At 47.7% G+C, this 19332-nt stretch overlaps 1 protein-coding gene across 2 annotated transcripts in view; it reads right to left on the bottom strand.

Annotated features, from left to right (window-relative positions):
• Window positions 1-12314: 12314 nt before the first annotated feature.
• Window positions 12315-19332, bottom strand: part of FAS (Fas cell surface death receptor) — a 29104-nt gene continuing 22086 nt past the window's right edge. The window contains exons 5-9 of one of the 2 annotated variants that reach the window (XM_047825796.1): window positions 17052-17110; window positions 16829-16897; window positions 15331-15392; window positions 13993-14017; window positions 12315-13282 (exon numbers count right to left, since the gene is read on the bottom strand). In XM_047825796.1, coding sequence (XP_047681752.1) covers window positions 12996-13282; window positions 13993-14017; window positions 15331-15392; window positions 16829-16897; window positions 17052-17110 — 502 coding nt within the window. In that variant the 3' untranslated portion in view covers window positions 12315-12995. The remainder of the gene's footprint in view (window positions 13283-13992; window positions 14018-15330; window positions 15393-16828; window positions 16898-17051; window positions 17111-19332) is intronic. The other variant, XM_047825797.1, reaches the window with a different exon arrangement.

Here is a 19332-nt window from a genome sequence, read left to right as displayed (position 1 = left end):
TGAAAGTTCACTAGGCTTCCAGTGAGTGCGTGAGTAAGCATTCCCACCGAGGACATTGTTCACTACTTAGGAATCTGTCTAGGGAAAAAAACTCAGTGTGAGTTTTCAGCAGAAAAACGCATGAACGTTTACATACTTTGTCTTCTTGGAACCTTCTTCTTTCAAAGGGGGTAACGGTACCGGCCACGAAGTCTGAGAATAACATGCATCGATGAATAAAATTAAAATGGGTACTTCCATGGCCCAATGATAATACTCCGTAAGAGGGAAGAGTGAGAATCAGACCTCTGTACGTCTGAGATCCTCTGTCCCATCCCATTTCCCCCACAGGAGACCATCTCCATAAACTTCCCTTTTCAAACACTTGCTCTCAGAGCCAGGAGGGAGGAAATTGAGGTAGGGGTATGAGATGTAGCTAAGCCATTACTGTTGTCTTCTGAATTCTGGATCTTTATCCAAAGGAAACTAGCCCTAGGATACAGAAATCTGTCAGCATTACATATGTTTCCCTTTCCTTAGGTCACCCTCTGATGCTGAAGAGACCAGTAAGCCTTTTTTCCCTCTGACTATGCAGCGATTAAAATCTATGGCCTCGGGGCACCTGGGTGGCTCACTCCGTTTCACATCTGACTCTTGATTTCAGCTCAGGTCATGATCTCACGGTGTGTAAGATCAAGCCCTGCCTCGGACTCTGTGCTGACATTGCGAAGCCTGCTTGGAATTCTCTCTCTCTCTCTCTCTCTGTCCCTCCCCCACTCATGCCGTCTCTGTCTCTCTCAAAATAAATAAATAAAACTTAACAAATAAGACAATAAAACGTACAGCATCACTTGAATGCTTCTTGTGCTAAGCAGTGCGCTTTCACGAGAGAAGCCAGGCATATTAGATCATATGAATTATCCGGGCTAGTCAAACCCTCAGAGACAGAAAGCAGAGTGGTGGTCTCCAGAGGCTGGAGGAAGGGGGCAGTGAGCAGCAGGATCCGGGCGGTGCTGGGTGTTCTCGGGCGTGATGAGATGTTTTGGAACTAGAACGAGGTGGTGGTTGCACAACACTGTGAGTACAGTAAATGCCACCGAACTGCACACTTCAACACAGGTCGTCGTATGCGATGTGAATTTCACCTCAATTAAAACCAAAAAGGTGGCGAGGGGGCGGTGGGAGGGAAGGAAGGGACTTTCCAAATTCCAAGCTGTGAAGAAAATCCTCTCTCAGTGAAAAGATGAGTAAGGTGTGATGCATGGGAAACGCTGAGCATCGCAGGAGTGGAGAAAATACCCCAGAGCAGAGGAAAACCTTCACAAGACAGCCTTGGCGGGATGGGTGTGGACCGCGCCCCACTGAGGCCCCTTCCTGCACGGATTCAGGGTTCTGCCGATCCTGCAAACGGTCTCCGCGGGCCCCCCTAAGGGCAATCGAGTCCACGGATTCTTTCTGGAGCGTCTCCCTGGGCCAGCCTCTCAGCTCGCCAACGGCAGTCTCAGGGTATCTCATTCACCTTTTAGTGAAAGGACTGGAAACGTGCCTGACTCAAACGTCATAGTCGTTCAGCAGCTATTTGCTGGAAAACCAAATCCTGTAGTTGGGCCGAATGCCGTCTTCTCTCCATCGGTGCGACGTTTGGACACAGTCCAAGTGAAGCAAGGCTCTGTAGCCTGTTCTGAACGCTGTGCTAATAGCCTTGTCTGCTCGTACCTAAGACGATAGGAAAACAGCCACCCCGGGGGCCGTGGTTAGACAATCCGAGCTATTCCTCCCCGGCCACGGCCGAGGGGCCACACTGCATCCCTCTCCACTACGTTCCCACTTTGTTTGTTTTTTAATGATTGTTTATTTTTTGAGAGAGAGAGGGAGAACAAACAGGGAAGGGGCAGAGAGAGAGGAGGGGGGACAGGGGATCCAAAGCAGGCTCTGTCCCGACAGCAGAGAGACTGAAGTGGGGCTCAATCCCCTGAACTGTGAGATTATGACCTGAATCGAAGGCAGATGCTTAACCGACTGAGCCACCCGGGCACCCCTATATTCCCGCTTCGAATCAGACCTTCCCTGCGGGGCAACAGCCCAGGAGGGGTGCACCCTCTGGGGAGGGTGCTGGGTCTTTGCTCAGGAATTGTGAACACCTTGCTGGTACCAGTCAAGGAATCCTGGGGGTCATCCAGAGCCACGGTGATGGACAACTCCCGGGAGTCATTGAATCTCATTGCTAAACTTGGAGCTGTGTCTGCAGGGTGAATGAAGCTATGATTCAGACATTACCGGAAGGCACTGGGTCATTTATCTGGAAGCGGAAATGAGCCTTTGGGGCTCCAAAGGCAAAACTCAAGACAACTCTATTGAGTTTGCCAAGTCCTGTCACCGAAATATACCAATAAATGGAGTAAAACCTCTGGGGATGCTCCACAGGCCGTCCCAGGTCTAGCCACCACCACAGAAATATTTCAACTACTGGCTATGAACTATCAAAGAATGAACAAAATACAGATTCCTGCCCTCGCTAGTTAATCTATGAGCAGTGGAGATTTTGTGGAACTTTTATTTAAAATAGAAAATCACAGGGGCACCTGGTGGCTCAATCGGTTAAGCGTCTGACTCTCGATTTCGGCTCAGGTCATGATCTCATGGTTCATGAGTTCAAGCCCCACATCGGGCTCTGCCCTGACAGCGAGGAGCCTGCTTGGGATTCTCGTTCTCTCTCCCTCTCTCTCTGCTCCTCCCCTGCACTCGCACGCGTGAACACGCACACGCACGTGCTCTCTCTCTCAAAATAAATAAATAAACGTGAAAAAATAAAACAATAAATAAAATAGAAAATCACAAATGCTGTTACAAGGGAAGCGAAGAATAACTTCTGTGCCTGAGTCTCTCTCCTGTCACTGGTATGTATTTGCAAAGGGCAGTTCCTTACATTGTGGTCCCCGGGCCTCCCAATGATCAAAGGTGCTTGGTAACATACAGATTCCCACGCACAACACTGGACTTACTGAAACATCTCTAGGAACAGAGCCTGCAAATATGCATGTGAACTTTTTCTCAGGTGATTCTTAAATTTTTTTAAAAAATATATTTATTGATTTTGCTTGGAGGAGCAGAGAGAGGGAGACACAGACTCCAAACCAGCCTCCAGGCTCTAAGCTGTCCGCATCCAGCCAGACTTGGGGCTCGAACTCATGAACTGTGAGATCATGTTCTGAGCTGAAGTCGGACACTCAACTGACTGAGCCACCCAGGCGCCCCTCCTCAGATGATTCTTATGCACATTAATGGTTGAAATGTATTTTGTTCTTCATAACTATAAGAAGGACAGGTGAGATGTGTCTTCATTTTATAGATAAGGAAACCAACTCAAGAAATATTAAATCCAAGGTGGTAACAGTTTGTGTTAGAAGAATTTGTGGCAGGGCTAAACTATGAACCTGAATTCGCCTGATTTCAGATCTCATCCTTGACTTGACCCATGCTGTGCTACTCCTCTCCTGGATAAAAAGAGAAGAATCAAACGATGATCCATCGGGGTATTATTTCCACAGAGATAACAAAATCTACAGGCGCAGAGGCCAAGTGAGTACAGGGGGAAGAGTGCCATCTTGTGGCCGCCAGGAAGCAAAGTGAACGAGGGAACAGTATTTTTTGTTGTTGTTGTTGAACGAGGGACCCTTTCCTCTCTCCCGGTGTAGCACCTTTCACTGATGCATTTGTGTTCAGCCATCCTCACTCTCCACGGACGCGCCTGGAGGACCAGCTGACTGGTCTCTTGTCCTTTGGCTTTTGGAACTGAGAACTTCTCGTAGCTGAAGTTAATTTATCACCTAGGGCAGATACCGCAACGTCTTTCATGCCCGGTAACAACCAACAGACCCAAGGGACCCTGGTGACAAAGTTTATGGAGCCAACATATCCTAGATCTCTAGAGGCTTAGCTGTTTCACTTTTTAAAATTTTATTGAAAAGATTTTGGAGGCGCCTGGGTGGCAATGACACAGAGCCCAGGGTAGTGAGCGGATCCCATGGCCCCCAATGGCTCTGTGATCTCCGTTCTACAGATGAAGGCCAGTGAACTCATCCAAAGTCACACAGTCAGAGTCAGAACGTCCTCAAGAAATTGCCAGGCTGGTGTCAAGCAAAATTGCCATCTTTCACCATCTGGCTAGGACTGTGAGTGGGTCTGACCTCTCTCCACCTTGAACTTGGGGTTTGGGTAAACAGGGTTTAAGCAGCAACTTTGAGAGAGCTGGCACCCCACCAAGCAACCTCACAAAGTTACGGCTTGGAAGGTACGATCCGAAGGTGGGAAGGATCGGGTTGTGGCAGCAGGATGAGCCCGACTTTACGTCCCGTCTGTCCGTCAGTCGGTCAGTGAACGCTTTCGGTCCGCCTGTCAGCCCATCAGTGAACGCTTCCCGCACTTCTAGTCTGTGCCAGGCACCGTGCGAGGCTGAGGCCTGTGAACGCCGTTCCCTCGAGGAGCCTGCAGTCTAAATGCAAACAGTAATGAGAGAGTGGCACCACCACATGCTCAACCACGACTTTGACACACGCCGTTAGGAAAAAAGGAAGGGGGCCAGCATGGCCCGGTGGGTGAGGTCAGGAAAACGGCCCATGACCTGAAATCCAAAAGTAGGAGGAGGATGTAAAAGGCTCCTGTGGCAGCAGTGAGCAGGAGTGGGGGCGGAAGGAACGAAGAGACTGGTGTGGAGCCCTGGGGGTGGGGGGTGGGGGTGGCGCGAGGGGCCCCTGTGGCCCTACTGTGCGGCCACTTGGAAGTCTGCCATTGGAGGCAGGACTGGCACGTGTGAAGATTCCCAGAACTGAGCCCTGAGCGGCGCTTGAGACTTTGCACGGACGCCTGGGGCGGCTTGAGCAGAGTTTTTGTTATCTTGGGGGCAAATGGTGGCCTGTCTCCTTGGCCAGGTAACACTGCCGTTTGGGGGGTTGTCTGGGTAGCTCCGTGGACGCATCTGGCCGATGGAAGTCCGCCTGGGTGATTTCTACGGGAGTTTGCAGGGATCGCTGTGCTGGAGCTGAAGGGGACAGAGGAGTCCTCATCTCTAAGTATTTTTTTATTTTTTAAATGTTTATTTTTGAGAGAAAGAGGGCAGAGCATCAACCCGAAGAAACTCACGTCCAGGTGGCCACAAGATTGTTTAGTAGGACGCGGACGCATGTAGCTACACGTTTACTGCTAGGAACCAAAGCCTTGTGTGAGATCTTGAATTTCTGGGGAGGGTGGGAGGGTAGGGAAGGGTGTACCTACCTGTCCTGTCCCTGGTCCCCTGCCCTCATTTCTGAACTGCGGGAGATGAGCCCTTTCAGGCTGTAGTGACTCCATCTCGGGCCAGTGTTTACTTGTTGGCTGATGTTGCTGTACTGGGTACACGCTGACCCTTTCCCCTCTCTCTTTACCCCGGGAAAATGCAGTGAATACATAAAAAAGTATTGGTACTAAAAAATTAAAATAAAATAAAATAAAATAAAATAAAATAAAATAAAATAAAAGCAGAGCCATTGGAAGGAGTTGCCAGATAAGGTACCTTTAATCCTTCCCCATTACCTATGATGTGAGTGACACGTTGTTCCTTGATATCCCCTCACCAGGGTGAGGAAATTCCTTTCTACTTCCAGTTTCGTAGAAATTTCGTCTTCAACAGATGTTCAATTTCGTCACTGCTTTTTACAAATAGGCAGATAGCCTGGCTCCCAGTAAGCACTCGGTAAAACTCATTTCCTTCCTCTAGAGCTACGTTTTCTTTATTTTCCTCCTTCTAGTAACTTCCTCGTTGGCTGGTTGGCCAGCATTGAGTGGTACGGAAAGAATCTCCTTCTGCTTGAGGCAGCTCCGGACCCTGCATCTTTGAACTTGGCTGAGGCTTGCATTGAAGGGTTGAGAGTTGGGGAGACCCAAACCTTAGCAGGGCGGACTGAAATGTGCCTCCTCCTCGGAGATGACCATTTCTAGCACCCAGCTGCTCTCCTTCAGTCTTTGTCCCCCGGGTGTCCTACTCCTCAGCCACCTGGAGGCACTCTGTTCACCTCTGGGCCTGCTGCCTTAGCAGTGCCCAAGTTCTGGGTCACTGTCTCCTTGCGCTTCCCCACCATGTCTTCAGTTCAAGGTTAGGTAAGTGAGACTCAAAGTACTAAATGCCCGTAGTGGCGACATGACTGTGACATTCCTAGGCTTGTATTTTAGCAAAATGAATGATAACACTTGGGTTTTAATAAAGCATGCTGCCTCAGGGGTAGAATACCGTGTACCCCAAGCGTATGTTATACTTTTAAAATATATTAAAAAGATTGTTTATACTTATTAATATGGAAAAGCATCCACGGCCTACTGTTGAGAGAAAACCAGCTTAGAAGCATCTACGGTAGGTACATCACTTTTATTTAACTCTGTGTGTGCGTAGATTCATCAGAGTGGTTATCCCTGGTCAGTGAGATTACATTGACTCGCACTTTCTTCCTTCAATTTTCCTGTATTACTTGAACTTCCTAAGTGACTATGTTGACCTCAAAATTAGGGGAAGAAAAACAATGAATGCATTTACTGACATGCACTTCAGAATCGTAATTACAAGAAAAAAAAAAACCCACAAGGAGTCATTTGCTCTCCCTTGTTACTTGAGGGATGAATTCGAGGTTGATTGGCTCACTAATTTAGGTGGTGGTTTGAACAACAAACTTTTCGTAGATGCTTGCATGTGGGAGATTAGTCAGACACAAGTCCGCCCTTCCCGCTTTTATGGTGATAAGCTTTGCATTAATTTTGACGAGAGTGATAATTGCCTTTTTAAAGTTTTTTTAAAAAGTTGATTTATTTATTTTGAGAGAGTGAGAGCAGGGGGCGAGGCAGAGCGAGAAGGAGAGAGAGAATCCCAAGCAGGCTGTGGGTGCAGAGCCCAACTCGGGGCTCAAACTCATGAACCGCAAGGTCATAACCTGAGCCGAAATCAAGAGTCAGATGCTTGGGGCGCCTGGGTGGCTCAGTCGGCTAAGTGCCCAACTTCCACTCAGGTCATGATCTCACAGCTCACGGGTTGGAGTCCTGCGTCAGGCTCTGTGCTGACAGCTCGGAGCCTGGAGCCTGCTTCGGATTCTGTGTCTCCCTCTCTCTTTGCCCCACCCCCGCTCACACTCTGTCTCTCTTCCTCTCAAAAATAAATAATGAACATTAAAAAAATATCGGCTGCTTGACTGAGCCACCCGGGTGCCCCGATGAGAGTGACAATTGTAAAAATGGATTCCGTATTTGAGTGACCCAGATGCTGTTCTAGATCCTTTGCACCATCATCTCTAATCCTCCCTACAAAAGTGAAGGCGGCATATGAGCTCTGATACGCAGATGGGGCCCAAGCCCTGAGAATGTGAGAGTCAGAAAAGCGTCTTCAGCCTGAGACCCCAGGGAGGGCTTCACTGGACACGTGGTCTTCACCAAAGCCTCGAAAGAAGGTGGCATTTGACCTTCCAAGGTGGAAGAGAGACATCCACATCCAACGCGGTCCGAGAGGAGGTACCTAACAGGGGTAGTCATTGGGTCAGTTGCTGGACCACTGACTTTGTTAGCTTTGATGCGGAGACTTTCAGATGTCATCAGCTGGGCTGGGAGCAGACGCAGGGGGACCTGGGCGCCAGGTTTTGGGGACAGATCTAAGTCCCTGCCATGCAGAGTGGGTGCCGTACTCTCAGGGCAGTGGGCAGCAGGCGAAGGAAAAGAAATACTTGGTTGCTTTTCCCGCTGGAGTGCCATTCGCTGGGTGGCCGGGATGGTGGCTAGGAGGCTCTGCTTGTCTGTCACACTTGCGACATCAATCAGCACGGAAAGGAGGTGGGAGGGGTAAAAGTTCCTGCCTGTGACCGCGGCACTTGTCACATGCTTTGCCTGCCTCCTAGTGGCCACTTCAGGGCATTCTCCTGCAGACTCCTGTATTTTCTCTTTCTAAAGCGGTGGCCGCAAGAATCCTGTGGCTGGCAGCCAAGTCCTGGCGGTGTGTGACGGCCGATGCATAGCCCAACGTCCCTAGCTTTTTGTGTGGTCTCCTCAGGCATCCGTTTCAAGGATCACGTGTCAACACTGCACGCGTGCTAGCGTTGGGCTTGGCCAACCCTGGAGGTGACATAATTACAGGAGGGCTGCGTTGACACCATTCCGGGAACTCGGTGGAATAGCCCATCTAACCTCAGAGCAGCGCTGCGTGGCAGGTACTATTCTTCCAGTACCTGGAAGGAAACCAAGGCCTAGAGAGGGTAACTGACGTGTCCAAGGTGGCCGGGTCCCAAGAGAGGAATGACAGAGTCCAAAGCACTGTCTTCAGAGCCAGCCCTCTTAACCCCTTCCTTATGGCTCCTCTCCTGCCCTGATGGACCTTACAGACACATGCATATTCCCAAGTCAAATGATACAGAGCACCTGCTGGGTGGGCAGGGGAGGTCCGGAAGGCGTCACACGATGACTTCAGGAGACTCGAGGCTTCTGGGAGCTGGTGACAGCCCCTTGGGGGAGCTCGTGCCTTCCCTGGACCTTTGAGGAAGGGTGGAACTTGGCGAGATGTGTCTTGGAGGCTGGGGCAGAGGTAGGGTGCAGGCAGTCAAGGGCGGCGTTTTGACTCTGTGCTGCGGTGAGAAGCAAGGCGTGGGGCGCTGAGGAGGCCGGGGCCGAAGAGGCTGGAACAACACAGGGAGGGAAGCGTCTCGAAGGGCCTTGGACACAGGTGATGATTTCATAAGATCATTTGTTTAAGACAAAAGGTCAGTCTCCTTGTCGAGCGAGGATCTTCCTCCAGAAAGGCGGTCACAAACCCACGAACCAACACGAATGGCTAGACTCACATGTATTCCTTTGTTAGCTCATTCAGTGAAAAAAAGTCGATCGCGCGGATACCTGCTCTGCGTCAATCCCGATTTCTGCCCTCAGGTGCCTGGTGGTCCAGCGACGGAGAGACAAGCAGCCACCTGAAGGGCATTAGAGGGGCACCTGGGTGGCTCAGTCTGTTAGGCGTCCGACTCTTCATTTTGGACTCTGGTCATGATCTCACGGTCGTGAGTTTGAGCCCCACCTTGGGCTGGGGTTTAGGGATTCTCTCTGCCTCTCTCTCTCTCTCTCTCTGCCTCTCCCCTGCTCACACACTCTCTCAGAATAAATAAATAAACTTAAAAAAAATAAAAAATAGGGGCGCTTGGGTAGCTCAGTTGAACATCCGACTCTTATTTCGGCTCAGGTCATGATCTCACCGTTCATGAGTTCGAGCCTCACGTTGGGCTGTGCACACATTGGGCATAGCCTGCCTGGGATCCTCTCTCTCTCTCTCTCTCTGCCCCTCTCCTGCTCTCTCTGTCTCTGTCTCTCAAAATGAATAAATACACTTTAAAAATTAAAAAAAAGGAGGGAGGCATTGCATGGGAACACCTCACAGCTGCATGGGTTAGAGAGCATCACGGTGGGGTTCCACAGCCGGTGGCACTCAAGCTGTGATCTGAGGGTTAAATTGTATGCAGCTGGACAAAAGGGGGGGGGGGGGAAGGAGCAAGAAGGCAAAAAACCCGGGGCCAGAGCAGCACAGCAGCTCTGAGGAACAAAAGTGGATTGGCCTGGCCAGGGCTTTACACCGGAGAGGGAAACGGGTCAAGAAAGGGAGCTAGAAAGGTGCACATGCCCACGACGGGCAGGACCCGTAACCCGAGTGTAGACTGTTCAAGAAGCAACGGGAGCCATGGAGGATTTTCAACAGGGAAGCAGCGGTGTCCGATTTGCCATCGAGGCGGCTGCGGTGGCTGCTGCTTGGACCGTGGGTCCGAGGGCCGAGAGAGAAAGCGAGACCCGTCAGGATGCCGTGGCAGGAATGCAAGAGACAAGGGTGGTCAGGGAGAGGGCGGGGCTCAGATGCTCAGTGCCTGGGCTGGATTCCAGGGCAGGAAGTCCCCCCACCTCCCCAGGACCTGGTGCCACCCGCAGGACCTTGTGCCAGGCGGGCCGTGGGGTGGAGGAAAAGACAAGACCGTTGACGACTGCAAGCGTCTGTCTCTCGAGGGGGCTGACGTTCCCGGCTGGATTTGTCCCTTTTCAATAAAATAAATACGAGTGATCACCGCTCGTCCCCAGAAGTCGATCTCTCCCTTTAAACTTCCCAGGGGAAGGAAGGAAGACAGAGATTGGCCTTAGCTTTACTGATGGGAAACGTCTCCAGCCTGAAGCTGAGCTTGGCGACTAGAAACGAAAGGTAGGACTTTCAAGCTGGCAGCAAAATCTCCAAAGGAGGCGTAACCAAGTGTGGTCACCTGGTTACAGTTTATGAGACCATTTCTTCTACTTAAAAAATGCAAAGTCTTCGGTATCTGAGCAAAGTAACTCCTCCCCCTAAGGGTCATATCGAGTGATGTCTTTGAGCCTCCAGAAACTTAGGCCAATCAGTTTCTGTTCTGCTTCAGCATCTGAGCGGGGGGTTCCTTACTGTCTTTCAAGGTACAGAACCAGACATTGTGGTACACTTCACATACACTTCATTTGATCCTCATAAAACTCAAAACCGTTGGAACATTTTTTCCATTTTATAGATGGCGAAATTAAGGCTCAAAGAGATTAAGTCATTTGTTTCTACCGTTTTGGAGAAACTCAACATTGAATTTAACCCCAGATCTGTATGACTCTAGATTCGTCACTATAATAATCCTCAGGTCTACACAAAACCCCCACAGCCTCTGTTCTACTCTCCTGATTCCTGTCAAAGGGCCCGATGTAACTGAAATCAACTTGACATTCATAACTTAAGAATGTCAAACAGGGGCGCCTGGGTGACTCACATAGCTAGCAAGGAGTAGACCCAGGAGTCAGATCCTGGCAGCCTGGTTCCAGACTCTAGCCTTAAGAAGTACCTTAATATAGGGGCCCTGGGTGGCCTAGTCGGTTGAGCATCTGACTCTTGACTTTGGCTCAGGCCATGATCTCATGGTTCGTGAGTTCAAGCCCCATGTTGGGCTCTGAAAAATAAATAAACATTAAAAAAAAATTATAAACAGGGGCACCTAGGTGGCTCAGTCAGTTAAGCATCCGACTTCAGTTCAGGTCATGATCTCACACTCCGTGAGTTCAAGTCCCGCGTCGGGCTCTGTGCTGACAGCTTGGAGCCTGGAACTCGCTTCGGATTCTGTGTCTCCCTCTCTCCGACCCTCCCCTGTTCATGCTCTGTCTCTTGCTGTCTCAAAAATGAATAAACATTAAAAAAAGAGAGAGAATTATAAAAAAATAATAATAATAAATAAGATACAAACCAGGTTTGGAAGGTTTTAGTATGAAAAATGAATGTGGAATGTAAACTATCTCATCAGAACTTTTTATATAGATTACAGCTTGAAATAAGAATATTTTGGGAAAAATGGGATTAAGTAAGATATATTATCAAAATTAAATTAAAAAAGAGAGATAATCCAGTGGTCACAAAGTAGCCAGAATGGAAAGTATGCAGGGTAGAACATTTTTCTTTTTTTTAATGTTTATTTATTTGGCGGGGGGGGGGGGGGGGGCAGAGAGAGAGAGGGAGACCCAGAACCCGAAGCAGGCTCCAGGCTCTGGGCTGTCAGCGCAGAGCTCGACGTGGGGCTCCAACTCACAAACCGTGAGATCATGACCTGAGCTGAAGTCGGACGCTTAACTGACTGAGCCACCCAGGCATCCCTGAAATATTTACTTTCTTATCCACATTTCAGAGCCTCACATCCAATCCTCTTGTAATAACAATTATGTACTATTTGGGACAGGTCCTCTGGGTGGTTAACTACTAGGAGGACTTTAAAAAAAGGAAGTACTTTCTGAGAGATCCAAGAGAGAATTAGAGATTCATACACAGGCTACCTTTAGCTGCAGGGAGTAACAAGAGCCTTCCTAAAACCTGAGGATGATTTCACCCTTTTGCCGTGTCTGAGCTGCGTCTGTAGGCTTGTCGCCAGAGAGGACACGTGCAGCCTTACTGAGCATTTTTCGAGGAACAGGACAAGATAGGAATCTACATTATCATCTTCGGTGGTAGACGTGGGTCCTTGAAAGACCACAACGCCACCTTCTGTAACAGCAGTTAGTCTCTCCAGAGCAGGCCAGAAGTTTCTATGGGCAGATAGATCATTAAGCGGCTTTTAGCAGATCATTAAGTGTCTCTTAGGCCGCACTTCTGGGTTGGAGAGCGTGTTGGCCAACAAGACCAATCAGGCAGAGAATGGACAGGCAACAAAGCTCCAGTAGTCCTTCCTTGATGAAAACATTTCGACACCTGAGAAGTGAGTGAGTTATCCCGATCCAGAAAAATGGTGTACGGACGAATAGGAAATATCCAAGCGTTATAATCCAGTCTGCATTTTCTGTGTGAATTCAACATGGAAATACCTCACAAGGAAATGCCAGTAACCTGTACAAAGATATTTGAGATAGAAACATTCAGAGCACATGCAAACTTTCCTCGAATATTCTTCTCGGAGTGGAAAGTTTACAAAAACAATAGGATCTCTAGAGTCAGTACGGAGGAAAAGGTACAGGCGAAGTGGTCTTTTCAGTGATTGTGACATCGCAACAAACTCATAGCTTCTATTGATTTATGGAGGGGAATCAACCTAGGGATAGACATTTGCATTCACATGCACGGATGCTATTCACACCCACACCCTCTGACTCGAGTTTAGACCCGAGAGTGTGTTCCCAATCTTTTCTCCTCTGCACACACACTTGTACACAAGTCATGCTACTATATTTACTTTGAACCGGCTCTGTCTTCCCAATGTCCTTCACGTCAGAATCATGAGACCCTCCAAACCCGTAAATATATTAGCTCTAGAACCTAACGAATGAAAAAGTAAACACGCCCTGTAAACACGCGAACGGTGTGGATGGTCAACAGCGATTAAGAACTCATTCTGACACTCATTCTGCTCTCTATGGATCAGTAGATACTCAGAACTGAGTTGTTTTTCACATTCAGCCAGGCTTTGTCTTTTATTTTCGTGTTTGCAGTTTCCATTCTCAAGTTAGCTCGCACTGTCCTTCTGGACCATATCTTCAATTTTCTCGGCAAGAGCGCAGAGATTGGCTTTCCTGAGACCTTTCACCAGAGCGTAATATGCGCCCTTCCTCCCGTGGAGCTGGTACCAATTCCGGAGCAGTTGGACTTTCTGTTCAGCTGTGTCTTGGAGGTTGTCGTTCTTGATCTCGTCTATTTTGGCTTCGTTGATACCATTCTTGCGGACAAATTCTCTGACTTGAGTTATTTTCATTTGTTCGGCAATGCTACTGATGTATTTACTCAAGTCGATGTCTGCAAAATAGAGGACAGTCTCTAAACATTGGTTTCTCTAAATGAAATGCTCGTAGAAAACCATGTTTACTTCTCCAATAGTATTAAAGATACTCGTTAAGTCCTAGAGATCGAGAGAGCTGGTCGGAGGAGGTGGGCAGGAAGCAAAACCCAACCCCTCCCGTGACCCCAGTAATGCGCTCGATGACCCGGGCAAGTCACATAACATCTCGGTACATGTTCTTTCCTCAGCTATAAACTAAGAGCGTTGGGAGAGATCACCTCTGACGTTCCCTATGGATTGGATGATCAATGACCCACAAAGTTCAATGGCAGGCAAGACTCTATGATCTTCTCTCTGACTCATAGGCCAAGGAGCAGGACTGAACAGAATCATGAATATTATTACAGAACCAGGAATACACCACTAATAACAGAGTCTGCAATTCAGCTGATTTGGCCACTAGGTCAACTTAAGCAGGCCTTCTATAAAAACCAGTTTATGGAGGAAAATTCTCTTAAGCCTCAGAATATACTGTCTTCTTGCTACCCAATTCAGTTTTCACCATGAGTATTAGTTATACATTCAAACACACTGTCGGATAAACACTTGACGGTGAGCAGGAAGGACTGTGTTTAACGAGGAGTAAGACCTCGCGATATGTCACTGAAATTAGCCCGTAAACGCCTAAGGAAGCCATCTCCATGAAATGAAAAGACAGAAGCCTTACCTGCGAAATTCATTGGCATACTTTCCTGAGGGGACAAGAAAAAGGGAAGGAAGGAGCAAGATAAATAAAAATATATTTGTATATAATATTCTACATGTAACTGTCTAATTCTTCCTTAATACAAAGGAGGTACAGTCAGTAGCTTGATGTATAAAATTAGCTGGACTACATGATTGAGAAGGGTTCTCCCACCATCCAAAGTTTTATGCTGCCCGAAACTAAGGAATATTAGCTTATATTTTAGGCAGGCAAGGAATCTAAGGATTCATGGAATGTGCTGAGATGATTTTTTCATATAGACTTGTGAGAATAAACATGAAAAATATAATTATTCTACAATTTTCTTTACAGTTACTATTCTTCTTTTTGACCTGAGAAAATGGTTTAAGTTGAAACTACTTAATAAACTCCAACTCTCACCGAGCCCTGACCCCAAATGGAAATCATCATTCATCAAGTGAACTGTTTTCTCTCCCCACTGTATCTTTTGCTATCTGAAATGCTTTGATCCATGTTGATAAAAGATATGGTGAGAGAGAAGGTAACAAGTGGCTGGAGCGAGCTGAGTTGTGCCTTTGCGACAGGCTTTCAGAGTTTTCTGTGTGCCCGGGGCTCGGATAATGAGTCCCTGCTCTCGTAAAGAACGTCTGTCCGCCGTGCGTCTGCAGGGATAACACCCACGCAGAACACAGAAGCTTGGCCACGTTCTCTCTCCAACTCACGCTGAGCACACCCTCATACTTACGTTATTTGTGTCAAGGCTTCTTATAAACTGGGCACCATATCTTAGTTCAGTTCTTTTTTAAACTTTATTATTTTGAGAGAGAGAGAGAGAGAAAATCCCAAGCAGGCTCCACACTCAGTGCGGCACCTGATGCAGGGCTCGATCTCACCAACCATGAGATCGTGACCCGAGCTGAAATCCAGAGCTGGATGCTCAACCGATTGAGCCACCCAGGTGCCCCTTAGTTCATTTTTGATGCCCCTCTAGCCCACGCACACGCACACACCATAGGTGTTTGTTTAAAAAAAAAGAACAGGGGCGCCTGGGTGGCGCAGTCGGTTAAGCGTCCGACTTCAGCCAGGTCACGATCTCGCGGTCCGTGAGTTCGAGCCCCGCGTCGGGCTCTGGGCTGATGGCTCGGAGCCTGGAGCCTGTTTCCGATTCTGTGTCTCCCTCTCTCTCTGCCCCTCCCCCGTTCATGCTCTGTCTCTCTCTGTCCCAAAAATAAATAAACGTTGAAAAAAAAAATTAAAAAAAAAAAAAGAACAAATAAAAAGCTGAATGACTACTTTCTCTGTTTTCTTAAGGAAGCCGATGCGCGTTTCAACACCTACAGTAATTGAGACTGTAGATTCCCGGCGGCCATTCTTCGTATTCCTGTACTTTTTCAACACACCTGAAAGATAAAGAGATTTCTATCAGACTCGGTTCTCAGGCTTGCAGGAAGCCTGTGCGAACACACTCTCCCACAAAGAGAAGCGTGAGAAGGAGGGAGCAATTCCCTGAAACTTAACGTGACCAATACCCAAGAGGCAGCACTGTCCCGTTTCTGGAAATCCCAGCCCCCTCGGTCGAATGTTCTAGAGGTATGTCACATTTCACGTGAGTCATCCATTCATCACACCCTGGCCTAGCCTGAGGCTGGCTTCTCACTTAGCATGGGGCCCCGCCACCCCCTTTCACCAGCTTGGAGTTGGGTGCGTGTCGATTGCAGAACACAGAAGCCAGAGGACGTGGAAAGTTGGCATCAGCTTGCCACGAGGTGACATTTCATGCCTGGCAGTTCAAGTACATACTCACACAAATAGCTAAGTGGACACACTCAGTGTGCGTGTGCCTTCAAGTCAGTAGGAGATGCAAGAAAGGAGTGGGTACATCTCCAAGCACAGTTGGTGTCTATTTGGTCTCTGAAGGCAAAGCACCCTTTTCATCTTCGCCTGAACTGGAGACAGTGATTTGTTCCAATGGGGAAGGAAAAACCGGATGCTTTAGAGTTCTCAAAACCTGACACCATTCTGTGCCTTTATGAGCGATTTTCCTGCAGTAATTACGAACATACCCAATTGGGGCTTATGTGTTGACTTTCTCGGTAGCCCTGGCATAAACTACACTGCCAAAGTATTTTAAATTAAGGGGGAGAAATAAAAAATTAAAAGAAAAACCCATGGAGTTTGAAAAAGGAGAGGAGGCACAGAGAGGATGAATTTATTAAGTGTTCCCTGCAGGCTTGCCCAGGAAGAACCTTCTTGTTCTCTTTTTTTTTTTTTTTTTTAAATTTTTTCAATGTTTATTATTGAGAGACAGAGAGAGACAGAGTGCGTGCAGGGGAGGGGCAGAGAGAGAGGGAGACACAGAATCCGAAACAGGCTCCAGGCTCTGAGCTGTCAGCACAGAGCCCGACGCGGGGCTTGAACTCACGGACCGCGAGATCGTGACCTGAGCCGAAGTTGGACGTTTAACTGACTGAGCCACCCGGGTGCCCCACTTCTTGTTCTCTTAATGCATGGGACCATCTCAGTGAGCAGTAAAGGACGACTTCTCGTCCTTGGCCAACTCAGCTGGGGCCTGGATGAAAACATCCTTGTTCACAGGGAGGATGGGAATATCCATTCGGGACTCCAGAATAATTGTTTAAAAACAGTAGCTGAGGGATGGCCGTACCCCTCATTCTTATCAGGTCTCAGGGGGGTGCATCTAGTGGCAGGAATTTAACAACACAACAAGGCTGCCTACCTGGCAGTTTTCTTATGGGTAGGAGACAGATGGGAATTCTTGTGAATTACTACCTCCCAAGTTATTTCATCCTGCAGTTTGAACACAGTAAGAACTTACAGCAACATACTAGTGCGAATGGAAGAATCAGGAGCAGGGCACAAAGCCACAGAAGTTTGGAGCTGGATCCTGTAGGGAGAAACATGGAGCACTGCACGTGAAACCAAGTCATCTGTGAGATTAAACAGAGTACTCCCAAAGAATCAGAAGGGATTGGCTTTTCGTCAGATTCTCCAGGGGGTACGAGAGAAAGGAGAATACAGTCATAAAAAGAAATAGTCACCTTGTTTACATTTGGTGTTGCTGGTTGGTGTGCAATTCTCAAGGATTCCATGTTCACACCTAAAAAGCAAAGAATACAGAGGAAATTCAAAATGCCTGGTGGACTGGCTCCTTGATCGTCTGCAACGACACACTATGCACGCAGGGCCATTTTATTTATCCTTGCATCTCTGACAAACATATTCCCTCAAATGTTGCTAGATTAGCATCTGACACTGGCACAAATTCATAACATGATTTATATGTTTGGGTGAGAAATATCCTACAGAGTGACGATGTTTTAAAAGACAAAGAGTTGAGAGGCACCTGGGTGGCTCAGTCGGTTAAACAACCGACTTCGACTCAGGTTATGATCTCACAGTTCGTAAGCCCTTGATCTCGGGGTCGCAGGTTTGAGCCCCACAGTGAGCGAAGGGATTACTTAAAAAAAATCTTTACGCTGCCAAGAATTACAGAAAGGTAATAAAACATTGGCAATTAGGAAAAAGGATGAAATGGACAAAGATCTTAAAACTGGTAGGAAACAACTTGAAATCATAAACTGCCAAAAAACTATTTCAAAACAGTCCCACTGAATTATAAAAAGACCCGAGGACAAGCACTACCCAGGATACTGCTTAGAAATCCCACCCAGCTGGCCAGTAGAGATGTCAGGGCATCCAGTGGTGATGAGGACACTCAAGAGGAAAATCCTTGGGGTTTTCTTCAGACAGCCGAACCCTGACAGTCAGATTGTCAGATTGCCTGAATGAGATCGGTTCAGCCGATTCCCTAAGTAAGCGAGCTAGGATAAGTTGCTTATCCACCATGAGCCTGTTTCCCCATCAATAACAAAGAGATAACATCTGTATCCAACAGTTACGGTGAGAAGAAAATGGAATGGAGATTATGAGGTATTTAGAACTATTATTGCAGCTGACCCTCGAGGATATGGGGCTAGGGGCACTGACCGCCAGCCCCCCCAATGCACAGCTGAAAATCCGCCTACAGCTTGTGACTCCCCTAAAACTTAACTACTAAACAGCCTACTGTTAACCAACAGCCTTACTGATAACATAAACAGTGGATTAACATATTTTGTATACTGGGGCCCCCGGGTGGCTCAGTGCATTAAGCACCCGACTCTTGGTTTCTGCTCAGGTCATGATCTCATAGTTGTGAGATAGAGCCCCACATGGGGCTCTGTCATAACAGTGCAGAGCCTGCTTGGGATTCTCTCTCCCTCTCTCTCTCTGCCTTCTCACACTCTTATCTCTTTCTCTCAAATAAACTTAAAAATACCTATTTTGTATACTGTATGCATTCTATACTGTATTTTTTCTGAGAGAGAGAGAGAGAGAGAGAGAGAGTGCAAATGAGCAAGGGGCAGAGAGAGACAATCCCAGGAGGGGCAGAGAGACAAAGAGAGAGAGGGAGAGAGAGAGAGAGAAGCGGGGCTCACCCAAAGAGGGGCTGGAGCTTACCTGATGTGGGACTCAAACTCACGAACCGTGAGATCATAACCTGAGTCGAAGTCAGATACTTAATGACTGAGCCACCCAGGCAACCCCTATACTGAATTCTTACAATAAAGTGAGCTAGAGAAAAGAAAATGACATTTAAAAATCATAAGGAAGAGAATATACATTTACAATGCTGCACTAGGCTTCTTGAAAGAAACTCACACATAAATGAACCCACACTATTATTCTTATTTTCTTACATTAGTCCCTACCTATCCTGTCGCCATGAGGCACTCTCAGACATGTGGGACTAGAAGTAAGGGCTAGGTTGACTGCCCATAATTTAGAATTTTCTAGTAAGTAAGAAACATAAGGCATCATGTCCCTACTTGTCAAGCCAACGTTCCCAAGGTGAAGTACAAGTTTAAGGCCAGGCACATGAACATAATGCTAAACGTTTCTATTTGCACAAAACAATAACTTACAAAGCAAAAGCTAATATACAACACATATTACCCACCCTGACGTCACAGCAGTGAGGCTGACAGGAGAAGTGAGTATTATCTGCGTCCTCTGAGTGAGGGAACTGGGGGTCAGGGAGGCTAGCTGACTCTGCTCAAAATCCCCCAATTAATCAGAAGAAAAGTGAGATGCACCATCAGGTTTTCTACCGTTGGGTCAAAACTAAGATCTGTAGCATGAAAGACAACACCTTTTGTCATCTGGCCCTGGCTCCTTTTCACCACACCCCGGCCAGCTACTCTGCTCTCTGGAGTGTCCACCTGTCTCTCGGCAGATGTTGTTCCCTGCTCGAGATGTCCTATCCATCTGTGTACTCCT

This window comes from Prionailurus viverrinus, chromosome D2, assembly GCF_022837055.1.
Source record: "Prionailurus viverrinus isolate Anna chromosome D2, UM_Priviv_1.0, whole genome shotgun sequence".
NCBI classification, from domain to species: Eukaryota; Metazoa; Chordata; class Mammalia; order Carnivora; family Felidae; genus Prionailurus; species Prionailurus viverrinus.
This window is presented reverse-complemented; position numbering and strand designations above follow the sequence as displayed.